This window comes from Peromyscus eremicus, chromosome 1, assembly GCF_949786415.1.
Source record: "Peromyscus eremicus chromosome 1, PerEre_H2_v1, whole genome shotgun sequence".
NCBI classification, from domain to species: domain Eukaryota; kingdom Metazoa; phylum Chordata; class Mammalia; order Rodentia; family Cricetidae; genus Peromyscus; species Peromyscus eremicus.
This window is the reverse complement of record NC_081416.1, coordinates 187,980,895-187,995,450: the sequence shown is the minus strand read 5'-3', so window position 1 is coordinate 187,995,450 and position 14,556 is coordinate 187,980,895. Positions and strand designations below refer to the sequence as shown.

Genomic DNA, 14,556 nt, shown 5'->3' with positions numbered 1-14,556 from the left:
TGAAGTTCCTGTTCGTTTACTCAGATTTTTTTATTTCCAGCATTCCCTCTGTTTGTGTCTTCTTCATTTTTTCTCTTTCCCTTTTCAGGTCTTGGACTGTTTCCCTCATCTGTTTCATTGCTTTTTCATGATTTATTGTTTTCTTCTGCTTTATTTTTCCTTTCCTCTAGTTTCTTATAGCTTTCTTCCCTTTTTTTGTTTGTCTGTTCCTCAATTTCATTTTTGATTTTTTTCTATATAAGACTCTAGCCTCTTTTTGATGTTATTCATATGGTTGCTTTCTTCTGCTTCTTCCATTTTGTGATGTTCAGGTCTAGCTTTGGAGGAGGGCTAGGTTCTGGTGATGCTGTATTGCTCTTCATTATGTTGTATGTACTTCTGCCTTGACATCTGCCCATCTCCTTGTGGATTCATTCTTGGTCTTATCAGTGCTCTTGGTCCAGACAGAGCTGACAGATTCAAGAAGCCTCTTTCTGGTCCAGATGGAAGCTCTGGGCTTGATGGGAGCTGGGGGCTGGTCTCTGATTCTCAGGCAGTGGCTGGCATCCCCTGCAGATGGGTGAGGGGGCAGGGTGTGAAGATTGCAAGGTCTGCTGTGGGTCTTGGAGAAGGGGAACCTTGGGTAGGGTCCTGCCAGATGGCCAAAACCTGGGGCCAAGTTGGGCAGGTCTTCCAGGAATGGCTGGTTCCCAGGGATGGGACCTAGGGGCTGGCCTCCCTGGGTATGACCCCAGGCACTCACCTCTAGTTCAGATGGGAGTTCCAGGCAGGATGGGAACTGGGGGCTGGTCTCTGAGTCTCAGGAAGTGGCTGGGGTCTAGGGTAGATGGGTGTGTGGGCTGGGTGTGTAGATTGCAGGGTCTGCGGGTGGTCTTGGTGAAGGGGAACCTTCCCATGGGGCCAGCCCGATGGCCAGAACCTGGGGCCAAGTTGGGCAGGTCTTCCCCTAAATGGCTGGTGCCCAGGGATGGGACTTAGGGGCAGGCCTCTCTGGGTATGACCCCAGGGACTCACCTCTGGTCCAGATGAGGACTCTGGGCAGGACGGGAGCTGGGGGCTGGGCTCTGAGTCTCAGGAAGTGGCTGGGGTCTCCAGCAGGGCATGAAGATTGCAGGGTCTGCAGTGGGGGGCGCGGGGGAGGGTGTCTTGGAGAAGGGGAACCTTCCTGGTGGGGGTGGGGGGTGTCCTGCCAGATGGCCAGGACCTGTTGGGCAGGTCTTCCCCAGAATGGCTGGTGCCCAGGGATGTGACCTAGGGGCAGGCCTCTCTGGGTATGACCCCAGGCACTCATTTCTCACACCTTAATTCTTGCATAACTCATTCAAACAAACAAAGAAATAAACAATCAAATAAAAAAGATTTGTATTGTTTCCTTATTTGGTTGGACAGGCACTCATAGTCATCATAATTTGGCTTTGAGAAAATTTGTAAATAAAATATCCCATTATGTGTTCCTAGATATATTATAGGTATTGATTCTGATGTGTCCGGTTTTATAGTATCTGAACTACATTGCCTACTACAATGTTGTGTGTTGGATTTGAAAGGGGTTTAGGTTTAGAAAGTGTGCAAACTTATTTTGAAGTGATATTTTACGTTGTTCGAGTAGAGTTGAATCAAGAGTTAATATTCTGTTTTCACAGTGATGAGAAAATTATGCTCAGAGAACAGAGCAAATGGGATGAATTTTTAGCTACTGGCCTATTCCACTAGATCAGAGGCGAGCAATGAAATCGCAAGCCAACTTCTACCAGGCCTAACTTGAACATTACAAAAACATCAACCAAAAGGGTAGGCAGGACTAAAATCAACCCAATATGTGCTATATTCCAGATATGCAAATCGTAATGCAGAAATGAAACTTGTAAACAGTGAGGCAGCAGGACTCCAAATGATACAATCATAGGCTTATGTGACAGTGAACTCAATGACATACTAAACAAAGACTGCAAAGAATAATTGTAGGGATGTTCAAAAAATCAAAGAGAAAAAAAAAATCACCTCTAATGACAATCCAATTAGATCACAAACACTTGCAAATAATAAGGAATAGGGTGAAGATGTGACAAAAATTCAATAAAGGTACAATAACAATGAAGAATTCATACTAACATTCTGAAAATGAAAGACACAACAATTCAAATAACAAACTGTGTAAAACGTCTTACTAAGAGAAACTCAAGTAGAAGAGGTCTATTGTGACTTGAAACAAGACAGATGAATTATAATTCAAACTGTGACAAAGATAAAACAATAAGGAAGGATGAAGAAAACACAAGAGACTTAGGGGACATCAATAAAAGACCAAATTAAGAAATCACAGGCACAAGAGCAGGACAACATGTGAAAGAATCAAAGGTATTTCTAATAAAATGACAGCCAAAATTTTACCAAATTCTGGGGAAATATGGCCATCCAGATACAGGAGGCAGTCAGAGTGCCTAACACACAGGTTAAGAAAAGGATATTTTGAATTTTGAATATTACTTAAAATCTTAATTAGGCAGAATAAAGACCAATTTTAGGTTACAAGAGAGAAGGTCAATTTCATTGAAAGTCCCCATCATAATCACAGTAGCTTTATTCATAGACACTTTAAAAGGAAAGAGTATCAATTATGTTTTTAAAACAGAGACAAAATTTCCAACTTCAATTACTATACCCAGTAAAGCTGTCCTTCATAGTTTCAGGAAGATAGAAAAATTTGCAATGGTGAACACAAATTACAGGAATATATAGCTACTGCAACATCACTAAGGAAGACACTTCCAGAAGTGTCTTTACACGTCACACTCCTTCACACTGAATATTAAGATAAACAGCAGATGTTAAAGGAATGTGTAGACTACACTAGATCACTAGACAGAAAAGCAAAGTTTTGAAATACATCAAAACTTACAAAAACACAAATTGACAATAATCACCAAATAACTTTCATTAATAACTGAATTTGAAGAATCCCACTCTCTAATCAAAGGAAACAGACAAGGAATTAAAAAAGCAATACTATGTTGCTCAGAAGGTAAACACTGCACTCATAAAAAAGAATAGAGTCTCCGCAGTACAGGAAAAAGACCATTCCAGGTAAAGTGAATCAGAAAGAAGAAAATTGTACTCCAATCAATGAACATGGATGGAGAAATTCTCAAGTAAATACTAGGAAACAGGTCTCAACAGTACATCAGAAAGATCAGTTCCTATACACAAGATGACTTTATTACAGGCATGTAAGGCTGGTTCAACATATGCAAATCAATCAAGTTTAATATGTCCCATAAATATATGCTAGGATAGAAATTGTAGGCTCATTGAAAAAGATACAGAAAAGGTCTTGAGCAATGTCCAGCATCCCTTCAGAGAAAACAAATGAAGAAACATAAAAAAAACTTGAAAAATAAAAACGACACTTCTTGACAAAATAAGTTTGTATAAGACAAAACATAGACAACATTGTACTATATGGAGAGAAACTCAAAGCATTTCCACTAAATTCAGAAATGGAACCAAGTGTGGTAGTGCTTCCCAGAATTAATGGACAACTAAAAAATTAGGTCACCAATATGACTAGAGGCCAATTAAACAGAGACAATTTCTCAATTAAGTTTCTCTTTTTTCTTGTATCTCTGCTTTGTGTCAAGTCGACAAAGCTAAGCTACACAATGGGTGGGTAGGGTGTTCAGTTCAGGCATTCCAGTGGTGACACAACACATATTCCTAGATCTTCCTGAACTTTTAGTAGTTCAGAAGCACCTTAATGTTTCATCAATTTGTTCTCATATATTCATGTGTGGCCTTGTATAAAGTCCTGAAAGAAATGTGTTCACTCAGGTCATGTATAGAAAGAAAACTTGTTAACTACTCAACATGATGAGATGCTATAACTATTGAAGGAGTAGTCAAACTCCTGGCCCAGCATCTGTCTGATTTTCCTCAGATGCCCTCTGCTGTGTGCAGTGTTGATTGTCACCCTGGATTCAGAAAATCCCATCAAGAAGGAATGGCAGCCTGCTGTTTTGATTGCACCCCCTGCCCAGCAAATGAGATTTCCAATGAGACAGGTAAGTGTTTACTGCAGGGAGAAATCCTTCAGATTGACTTTCTTCTGCTGTCCACCCTGCACTTTCGAAGGTACCTGCAAGGGTGCTGCACTGCTGTGTGGTATCCACCAGAGAAGACTGCTCAGACATAGGTTTAAGCCAAATAAAGTCATCATTAACTGGATGTCAACTACAGTTGATGTGCAGGACCCCAGTGTAGCACTGAGTCTTTCTCAGGGTGAGATCTGAAGCAAAAGAAACATGTTCTGGGTTGATATACTTCAATTACCAAGAACAGTGAGTCAAAAGCAGATCCACAGAAGCTAAAAGGCAAAGTTAGTACATTTTGAGACTTTCCCAGAAATAAAAGGACTATGATGGATTACGCCTTTGCTTCAGTTTGGCAGGTGGTGCTGCTAGGTGATGAGTTTTATGGTCTGAGTGGTACTTCTATCATGGAGTCAGTTGAGTTAGGGAGGGTCTGAGGACCTACTAAGTTCTGCTGTGGGATGTTCTGTATGGCAAATGTGTTGCTCTGATTGGTTAGTAAATAAAACACTGATTGGTCAGTAGTCAGGCAGGAGGAAGTATAGGCAGGACAAGGAGGAGAAGAATTCTGGGAAGTGGAAGGCTGAGTCAAAGACACTGCCAGTAGCCGTCATGACAAACAGCATGTGAAGACGCCAGTAAGCCACGAGCCATGTGGCAAGGTATAGATTTATAGAAATGGAATAATTTAATATGTAAGAACTAGATAGCTAGAAGCCTGAGCCATTAGGCCAAACAGTTTAAGCAATATAAGTCTCTGTGTTTACTTGGTTGGGTCTGAGTGGCTGTGGGACTGGCGAGTGACAGAGATTTGTCCTGACTGTGGGCAAGGCAGGAAAATTCTAACTACAAAGTTCTGTGACCCTTTTACAGCACATATACCCTTGACTCACTGTAAAATCATTGCTGGTAGTATTTTGTAAAAGAAAGTGTTTTGAAAAATCAAACAGCCATGTGAGGGAATTCTACACTATATCTGTCCCAATGATTATATCCCTGTAAAGGTACATGTAGACTAGATTGGAGTCATGAGTCTTTGTAAATATTTGGTTATTCATTTATCCTCCTTGAATGTATGAATGTATTTCTGTGTGAGTTTATGTGCAAAAGATTGTGGAGGCCAAAATAGTGCATACAAGCCCCTAGACCTTGAGTTACAGACAGGTATAAGTTTCCACATGGATGCTGAGTCCAAACACTTGTTCTCTCAAGAGCTGTAAGCACTCTTTATTTTTTTTCATTTTTCTTTATTAAGAAATTTTCTACTCACTCCACATACCACCCACAGATCCCTGCATCTCCCTACTCCCATCCCCAGCCCTCTTTCCCAAGCCACCCCACATCCCCACATCCCCCAAATCGAGGTCTCCCATGGGGAGTCAGCAGAGCCCAGCACACTGAGCCTAGGCAGGTCCAAGTTTCTTCCCATTGCATCAAGGCTGTACAAGGTGTCACATTATAGGCACCAGATTCCAGAAGCCTGCCCATAGACCAGGGACAGATCCCAATCCCCCTGCCTGGTTCCCCCCAAAAAGTTTGAGCCAAACAACCATCTTATGTATCCAGAAAGCCTAGTCCAGTCCCATGGGGGCTCCACAGCCACTAGTCCACAGTTCATGGGCTTCCACTAGTGTGGTCGGTCATCTCTGCAAGTCCTTCCATCATGATCTCGAAGTCCCTCGCCTGCAGTATCTCTCCTCTCTCTCATCAATTGGATTCCAGGTGCTCAGCCTGGTGCCTGGCCATGGATCTCTGTATCTGACTCCATCAGTCACTGGATGAAGGCTCTTTGATGACAGCTAGGCTATTTGCTAGGCTGGTCACTAGAGTAGACCAGTCCAGGCACCCTCTGGACCTTGCCAGCAAACCAAGGTGGGGTCAACCTTGTGGATTTCTGAGAGCCTCACCAGCACCCTGCCTCTTCCTATTCCCATGATGTCCTCATCTATGATAGTATTGTCCTCTCTGCCCTCCCACTCTGTCCCTGTTCCAGCTTGACCCTCCCATTTCCCTATGTTCTCATTCCCTACTCCTCGCCATCTGCCATGCCCCCACACCCCATCTGCTCATGTAGATCTCATCCACTTCTCCTTAACAGGCTCATCCATGAGTTCCTAATAGGGTATTTCCCTGTTAGCTAGCCCCTCTGCTGTTGTGGGTTGCAGTCTGGCCATCCTTTCCCTCACATTTAGTATCCACTTATGAGTGAGTAAATACTATGTTTGTCCTTCTGAGTCTGGGTTACCTCACTCAAGATGATATTTTCTAGTTCCTTCCATTTGCCTGCAAATTTTATGATATCATTGTTTTTTATTATTGCGTATTACTACATTGTGTATATGTGCCATATTTTCTTTATCCATTCTTCAGTTGAGGGGCATCTTGGCGTTTTCAGGTTCTGGCTATTACACATAATGCTGAAACGAACATAGTTGAGCATTTGTCCTTGTGGTAAGATGGAGCATTCCCTGGGTATATACCCAAGAGTGGTATAGCTGGGTCTTGAGGAAGACTTATTCCCAATTTTCTGAGAAACCGCCATACTGATTTCCAGAGTGGCTGTACAAGTTTGCATTCCCACCAACAGTGGACAAGTGTTCCCCTTGCTACACATCCTGTCCAATATAACCTGTCTTCAGTGTTTTTGATCTTCGTCATTCTGACAGGTGTAAGATGGTATCTCAGAATTGTTTTGATTTGCATTTCCCTGATGACTAAGGATGTTGAGCAATTCCTTAAATGCCTTTCAGCCATTTGAGATTCTTCTATTGAGAATCTCTGTTAAGCTTTGTAGCCCATTTTTTATTGGATTGTTCAGTATTTTGATGTCTAGTTTTTTGAGTTCTTTATATATTTTAGAGATCAGCCCTCTGTCAGATGTGGGGTTGGTGAAGATCTTTTCCCTTTCTGTAGGCTGTCATTTGGTCTTATTGAACCATGTCCTTTGCTCTACAAAAGCTTCTCAGTTTCAGGAGATCCCATTTATTAATTGTTGCTCTCAGTGTCTGTGCTACTGGTAAGCACTCTTAACTGTTGAGTAATCTCCTGCCACTGAATGCTGTGGAATGTTCTGCATGGCCAATATGTTAATAAGTAAAACACTGATTAGCCAGTAGCCAGACAGGAAGTATAGGCGGGACTAACAGAGAGGAGAATTAAGGGAACAGGAAGGGAAGGAGGAAACTGCCTGCAACCACTGCCAGGACAAGGAAGATGTAAGGTACCAGTAAGCCACAAGCCATGTGGCAAAGTATAGATTAATAGAAACAGGCTAAGTATAAGAGCAAGAGCTAGACAATGATAGGCCTGAGCTAATGGCCAAGCAGTTTAAATAATATAAGCATCTGTATGTTTATTTTATAAATAGGCTAAGGAACTGCAAGGGCTTGGTGGGACCCGGAGAGAAAACTCCAACTCCAACTGAAGTCATGAATCCTACACAACTTGTTCTTGCCACTGCCCACAAACATTTCTGACAAAGAGATATTGAGTTACCATGTGTTGTGATGGTAAATAAGTATTGTGTGGTGGTGGGCATGTTGTTTATACAGCATTTGATGAATGGCTATGATTTTGTGTTGTTATTTAGCTGACAGGTGCATGAGGAAGACACCATGAAGATGTGAATTCAGAGTGGTACCATAAGGCTGCAATAGGAACCTACTAAGGAAACTTTGGGAGGATGCAAGTGCTGTTACTTCCATTAGAGGGAGGTTTTCAGAGAGTTTTGACTGATGCCATTGTAGGTTGTGGTGACTAAAGAGTAGTAACTGTGGGTAAAATTACTAGAAACAGCTAAACACAAGACAGCACTTGATTTCATGTAAAAAAAATGGGGAAAAGTGTGGACACTTGATGTAGAGAAAGATAGGTGTCTCATTTAAGATTTTTATACACAGTAGCAGTGAATGTCACAATAATAGAGATAAAATAGGGTTTTTTTGGTTTTTTTCTTTGTTTTTTTGGTTTTTCGAGACAGGGTTTCTCTGTGTAGCTTTGGAGCCTGTCCTGGAACTTGCTATGTAGCCCAGGATGGCCTCGAACTCACAGAGACCCGCCTGCCTCTGCCTCCCGAGTGCTGGGATTAAAGGCGTGCGCCACCACCACCTGGCTAAAATAGTTTTGTAGTGAAAAGAAACAGCTACAATGATTCCAATGTTAGTTTGGCATACATAATCCATATAAGTCAACGGGTTATTGATTTGGAGATGGCCAAATTCAAAGGAGAGTCCAGATTTGTTTTTGGCTTTTATTGCCAGTCCTTGTCTATAATACAAAGAACATTTAAAAAAGACATTTGGGGTGTTGGGGAGATGTCTCAGCAGTTAAAAGCATGGGATGCTCTTCCAGAGGTCCTGTGTTCAATTTTGCAAAACCACATAATGGCTCACAACTATCTATAATGAGATTCGCTGTCCTCTTCTTGTGTGCAGGCATACATGCAGGCTGAGCACTGTATTCATAATAAATAACTAAATCTTTAAAAAAAAAACGATATTTAAGGTCAATGAGAAGAGTTAGCAGGTAAATCCCTTGCCACAAGTTTGATGACCTGAACTCATTGCAGGAAGCCCATTGAAATGAGATGGAGCCAACTCCTACAAGATGCCTTCTTGACAACTTGCACTTTACACACACACACACACACACACACACACACACACACACACACAAAACACTCACACACATGTGTAAAAAAACAGATTGTAATAAAATTGATTTAAGATAATAACTATAAAGGGCATTTATATTAATAATTACCAACAAAAATAAACAAACCTTTATGTTTATGAATATTTGAATTAGTCATATATAGAGGGTAGTAAGTCCATACAGGGCCAGGTCCATGTGAAGGCCACAAGAGGCATCTGATGCCCTTTGTACCAGAATTACAGGTAGTAAAATGGCACTTCATATGTTCTGGGAACTGGACTTAGGCCCCCTGTAAGAGTAGACCATGTTCTTAACAGCATAGCCATCTTTCCAGCCCCTTAAAGAACAACAACAAAAAAAGTAATCATAGCTGGCCATAAATTCTAGGTTGGTTTTATTCAAGTAATGACTTAAAATCCTGGAAGCACATCATTGCTCTCCATTATCCACAATTTAGCACAATTACAATCATATTTCACTTACTTGCTGTGGTGGAAATTACAAGTTATGAATGGGGTATTATTGTTCAGTTCAAATATTCTGTGTTACCACTCTCACTTGGGAGTTCTCATGTTGTCTTACTCATGATGTTTTACCAATAACTCCTTCACCATTGAGTACATTAGTAGAACCCAGGTCTGTTGGAGTCCACAGAGGTTTCCTAGTGATACCTGAGCTTGCATTACCAGCAGGGCTGCATAAGAGGATGATTGGACCTCGGGCCTGGGTACTAGCTGTTTGGTAGGGTCTACATTTAGTTGTATCTAGTAATGGGGTGGTCTTTTGCCTCCACCCTTGGCACTGATATAAGAATCCTTTGGAATAAAGTTTTGGGCTGGTGGATTAGGATCTAGGCTCCTCTGAGGCTATCCTGTGTTTCTGTCTCTCTCTCTTCCCTCTATACTTGTATCTAAATCACTTATCCCTCACTCCCCAAGAATACCCAGGGGGAAAGTCCCCACAGAGGTCTCATGTAGAAAGAAATTAGGGAAGGAAGTAGGTGCTCTGTGCTCACAAAGGTGGTGATATAAGATACAAGACTTCTGGGTGTTACATATGTATAGTTTTCTACCTTAATAGTAGGATTATTTCATTTTATAAACTATTTAGTGTCCCTGTTCCCTGATGAGGACACAACTAAGGGCATTATATTTGATTAATTTTTCTTGAGAATTTCATACATCATTATAAAATCTCTCTCTCTCCCAATTCTATTTCCCACACATCACATGCAAGAAAAAACTCTCAAACTCATGAGCTCTTTTTCATTTACTATTTTCAAACACTCATTTTCATTTACTGCTTTCACATACATATGCACTTGCATGCACACACACAATAGATTCAATTAGTTGTTGCTTAGCTACTCATGTGTTTGGTGATGATCATATGGGAATTAAATAAAAGCTATAAGAGCTTTCATCTTGGATAAGACCAAGTCTCCATCTCTCATGAGGGCATCACTTCTAATCCAGACAGGAAGATTCATGTAATAATGTATCAATAGGATCTGTGTTTGTCCTTGAAGAAGATAGGCATTATGAAATGGAAGCATTGCTCTTCAGAAAAGTCTCAATTACATCTTTATCAATAAAGTATGTGGATGTTGTAAAGTTTCCAAAACACACTGGCGTGGCCTGTCCATAAGAAATGCTGAAGTTGCACTAACAATACATTTGTTTCCTGCTTCAGATATGGATCAGTGTATGAAGTGTCCAGAGGACCAGTATGCCAATGCAGAGCAGAACCACTGCCTCTACAAAGATGTGACCTTTCTGGCCTTTGATGACCCATTGGGGATGACACTGTCCTGTATGGCCTTGTGTTTGTCTGCATTCACAGTTCTGGTTCTTGGGATCTTTGTGAAACACCAAGACACTCCCATAGTGAGGGCCAATAACCTCACTCTCAGCTACATCCTGCTCATCTCCCTCATCTTCTGTTTCCTCTGTTCCTTGCTCTTCATTGGCCATCCTAACTCAGTCACCTGCATCCTGCAGCAAATAACATATGGAGTTTCATTCACTGTGGCTGTTTCCACTGTGTTGGCCAAGACAATTACTGTGGTCTTGGCTTTCAAAGTCACTACTCCTGGAAGAAGGATGAAGTGGCTCCTGGTATCAGGGGCACCAACCTACATCATTCCCATCTTCATCATCATCCAAATTATTCTCTGTGCAATCTGGCTGGGAACATCTCCTCCATCTGTTGACATTGATGCACACTCTGAGCATGGCCACATCATCATTGTGTGCAACAAGGGTTCAGTAACTGCTTTCTACTCAGTCTTAGGATACCTGGGCTCTCTGGCTCTGGGGAGCTTCACTGTGGCTTTCTTGGCCAGGAATCTCCCTGACACATTCAATGAAGCCAAATTCTTGACATTCAGCATGCTGTTGTTCTGCAGTGTCTGGGTCACTTTTCTCCCTGTCTACCACAGCACCAAGGGCAAGGTCATGGTGGCTGTGGAGGTCTTCTCCATCTTAGCCTCCAGTGCTGGCTTGCTGGGATGCATCTTTGTCCCCAAGTGCTACGTCATTTTGCTAAGACCAGAGAGAAATTCTCTACAAAAGTTAAGGGAGAAAACATTTTCCAGAACTCATATTTCATAAATTTTAACTGACTAATATAATGTTGGTACAGAACCACCTATTAGGATACAATGCAAGGTTATTCATTAGCTAGTGACACTCACTGTTTCTTCTAATGGTGTTGCTTATCAGTGTCATGAATACTACTTTTATCTATATTGTCTCCCATAAACTTCCACTCAGCCACCTATTTTTACGGGACTTGGTTTTCTACATTAGTTAAGAGTGGAAGTGTTCTCTTTGTCAGAGGTTTCTTTTTGATGTCTTAGTGAATGTAAGACTTTGACAGCAATTGACTATGGGAGAAGTTGAAGGAGGCTTGTGACCTCATGTTTGCATGATGAAGGCAACACAATGCTACCCCTTGTAGGGGAAAGACTAGAGAATCCTGATGCATCCTGGGAGTTAGAGAAGTAGAACTTAGGAGCAAGAGGGATGTTTCAATAAACAGATCTTGCAGAATCTGGAGAGATGTCTCAATAGACAAAATCATGTACTGCTCATGTAAAGTGGCAGAGTTCAATACACAGACATCAGAAAATATAGTTCACACTGTAGATGTAACCAACCGTCTTATTAAATAAGAAACAGAACCAATGCAAAGAAGAAAGCCAAGAGGTCAGAGCTAAGAGATAAAACCTTACCCTTCCTCCTGCGGTGGTCCTACCTCTCTGAAAAGAGAGCTACTTCCTGTGTTAAAGTCTTTATATAGACTTTTGGTTCTGCCTTCTTATTGGTTGTAAACCCAACCACATGACCACTTTGTCACTGCCTGTCTGTGTAGACCTCCAGGTCTTCTATGATTGGTATTGAGATTAAAGGCATGTGTCTTCAATGCTGGCTGTATCCCTGAACACACAGAGAGCTACCTAGCTCTGCCTACCAAGTGCTGGAATTACAAGCATACACCACCACCGCCCGGCTTTCCTATGGCTTGCTAATAGCTCTGACCCCCGGGCAACTTTATTTATTAACATACAAATAACATTTTAGTACAAAATAAAATATCACCATATTTCCCCTTTTCTATTTTAATACAAAAAAAAAAGGAAAAAGCTTATAACTTACTGCAAGCTTTTTGCCAAGGTTCACTTTCTATCCATAATTTTTCAATGTCCTCCTTAGTTAAAGGTATGACAATTTCTGCTGGGTCTATTCCTGCTAATTGACGAAGTCTCAATTTTCCCTTCCAAATCAAGTCAGAGATTTTTTTCCACATAAGTTTTTAATTTTTTATTTGGTTTATTTGGTAAAAATATCCATTCTAATATAATATCTTCCCTCTGCAATAATATTCCTGTTGGAGAATGCCTAGAAGGTAAAATAACCAAAATGCAATCCAGCTTTGGATCAATACGATCTACGTGCCCTTCATGTACTTTCTTTTCTACCAAGGCCAATTCTTTCTCAGCTTCAGGTGATAATTCTCTTGGACTATTTAAGTCCTTGTCACCTTCTAAGGTTTTAAACAAATTATTCAGTTCATCATTTTTTACCCCAACAATAGTTCTTAGATGAGAAATGTCTCCAAATAGTCTTTGAAAGTCATTAAGAGTCTGTAGTCGATCTCTCCTAATTTGCACCTTTTGAGGTCTAATTTTTTGTAGCTCTATTTTATATCCTAAATAATTAATAGAATCTCCTCTTTGTATCTTTTCAGGAGCAATTTGTAATCCCCAGCAAGGCAAAATTTTCTTTACTTCTTCAAACATTCTTTCTAAAGTATCTGCAGTTCAATCAGCTAGTAAAATATCATCCATATAATGATAAACTATAGATTTAGGAAATTTTATACGTATCACTTCCAATGGCTGTTGTACAAAATATTGGCACAGAGTTGGGCTAGTCAACATTCCCTGTGGGAGGACCCTCCATTGAAATCTTTTAACCGGTTGAGAATTATTATAAGTAGGCACTGTGAAAGCAAATCTTTCTCTGTCTTTTTCTTGTAAGGTTATTGAAAAGAAACAGTCTTTTAAATCAATAACTATGAGAGGCCATCCTTTTGGTAACAGAGTAGGCAAAGGAATTCCAGATTGTAGAGAGTCCATTGGCTGAATTACTTTGTTAATTGTTCTGAGGTCTGTTACCATTCTCCATTTACCAGATTTCTTTTTAATAACAAATACAGGAGAATTCCAAGGGCTGGTTGATTCTTCAATATGCTGAGCATTTAACTGTTCTTCTACCAGCTCTTCTAAAGCCTGGAGTTTCTCTGTTGTTAAAGGCCATTGCTGAACTCATACAGGCTTGTCTGTTGACCATTTTTAAAGGTAGAGGTGTTGGTGTTTTTAGAAGATTAATTCCTCTGAGTACCCTTTGGGTTACATCCTGCTGGTAATGGTGTTTGATTGTAGAACGAACAAGTAGGACGTTTCTTTACTATTTCTTTGGCTTGTTGCCAGGTTATGGAAAAATCCTTTTTTAAACCTTCACTATTGACATGATGTTTTTTATGAAATTCTGAGGCCTCCAGCACATTTCCTATCAATAATTTATCAATCTCATCATTGTCTTGTGCTAGAGGGCCTGGCAGACCAGTATGGGATCGGATGTGAGTTATATATAAAGGATGACTCCTTTTCCTGACTGTATCTTGTAACTGAATAAATAGTGAAGTTAATTCTGAAGCATCAGGGATAAATTCTGCAGTCTCAATATGTAAAACTACTATTTCAGCATACTGAGAGTCAGTTACTATGTTGAGAGGTTCTAAAAAATCCATTAATACCAACAGAATAGCATACAATTCTGATTTTTGAACTGAATTATAAGGACTTTGAACCACTTTACTTAAATTTTCTGATTTGTAACCTGCTTTTCCTTGTTTGTTGGCATCTGTATAAAATATATGAACTCCAGATATGGGTTTTTCCCGTACAATTCAAGGCAAGATGCAATCAGCTCTCTTTATTAAGATCAATTCTACACTTTTGGGATATTTGCTGTTAATTTCTCCCCAAAAAAAATTTTTTTCCACAAAGAAGAAAGCCAAGAGGTCAGAGCTAAGAGCTAAAACCTTACCCTTCCTCCTGTGGTGGTCCTACCTCTCTGAAAGAGAGCTACTTCCTGTGTTAAAGTCTTTATAAAGACTTTTGGTTCTGCCTTCTCATTGGTTGTAAACCCAACCACATGACCACCTCGTCACTGCCTGTCTGTATAGACCTCCAGATCTTCTATGGTTGGCATTGAGATTAAAGGCGTGTGTCTCCAATGCTGGCTGTATC

At 40.6% G+C, this 14,556-nt stretch overlaps 1 protein-coding gene across 5 annotated transcripts in view; it reads left to right on the top strand.

Moving 5' to 3' along the window:
* The window catches only part of LOC131894336 (vomeronasal type-2 receptor 116-like), a 30,057-nt gene extending 18,707 nt beyond the window's left edge, over window positions 1-11,350 (top strand). For all 5 annotated transcript variants that reach the window (XM_059244591.1, XM_059244612.1, XM_059244598.1 and 2 more), the window contains exons 5-6: window positions 3,935-4,058; window positions 10,431-11,350. In XM_059244591.1, the coding sequence (XP_059100574.1) occupies window positions 3,935-4,058; window positions 10,431-11,350 (1,044 nt within the window). The remainder of the gene's footprint in view (window positions 1-3,934; window positions 4,059-10,430) is intronic.
* Window positions 11,351-14,556: the final 3,206 nt, after the last annotated feature.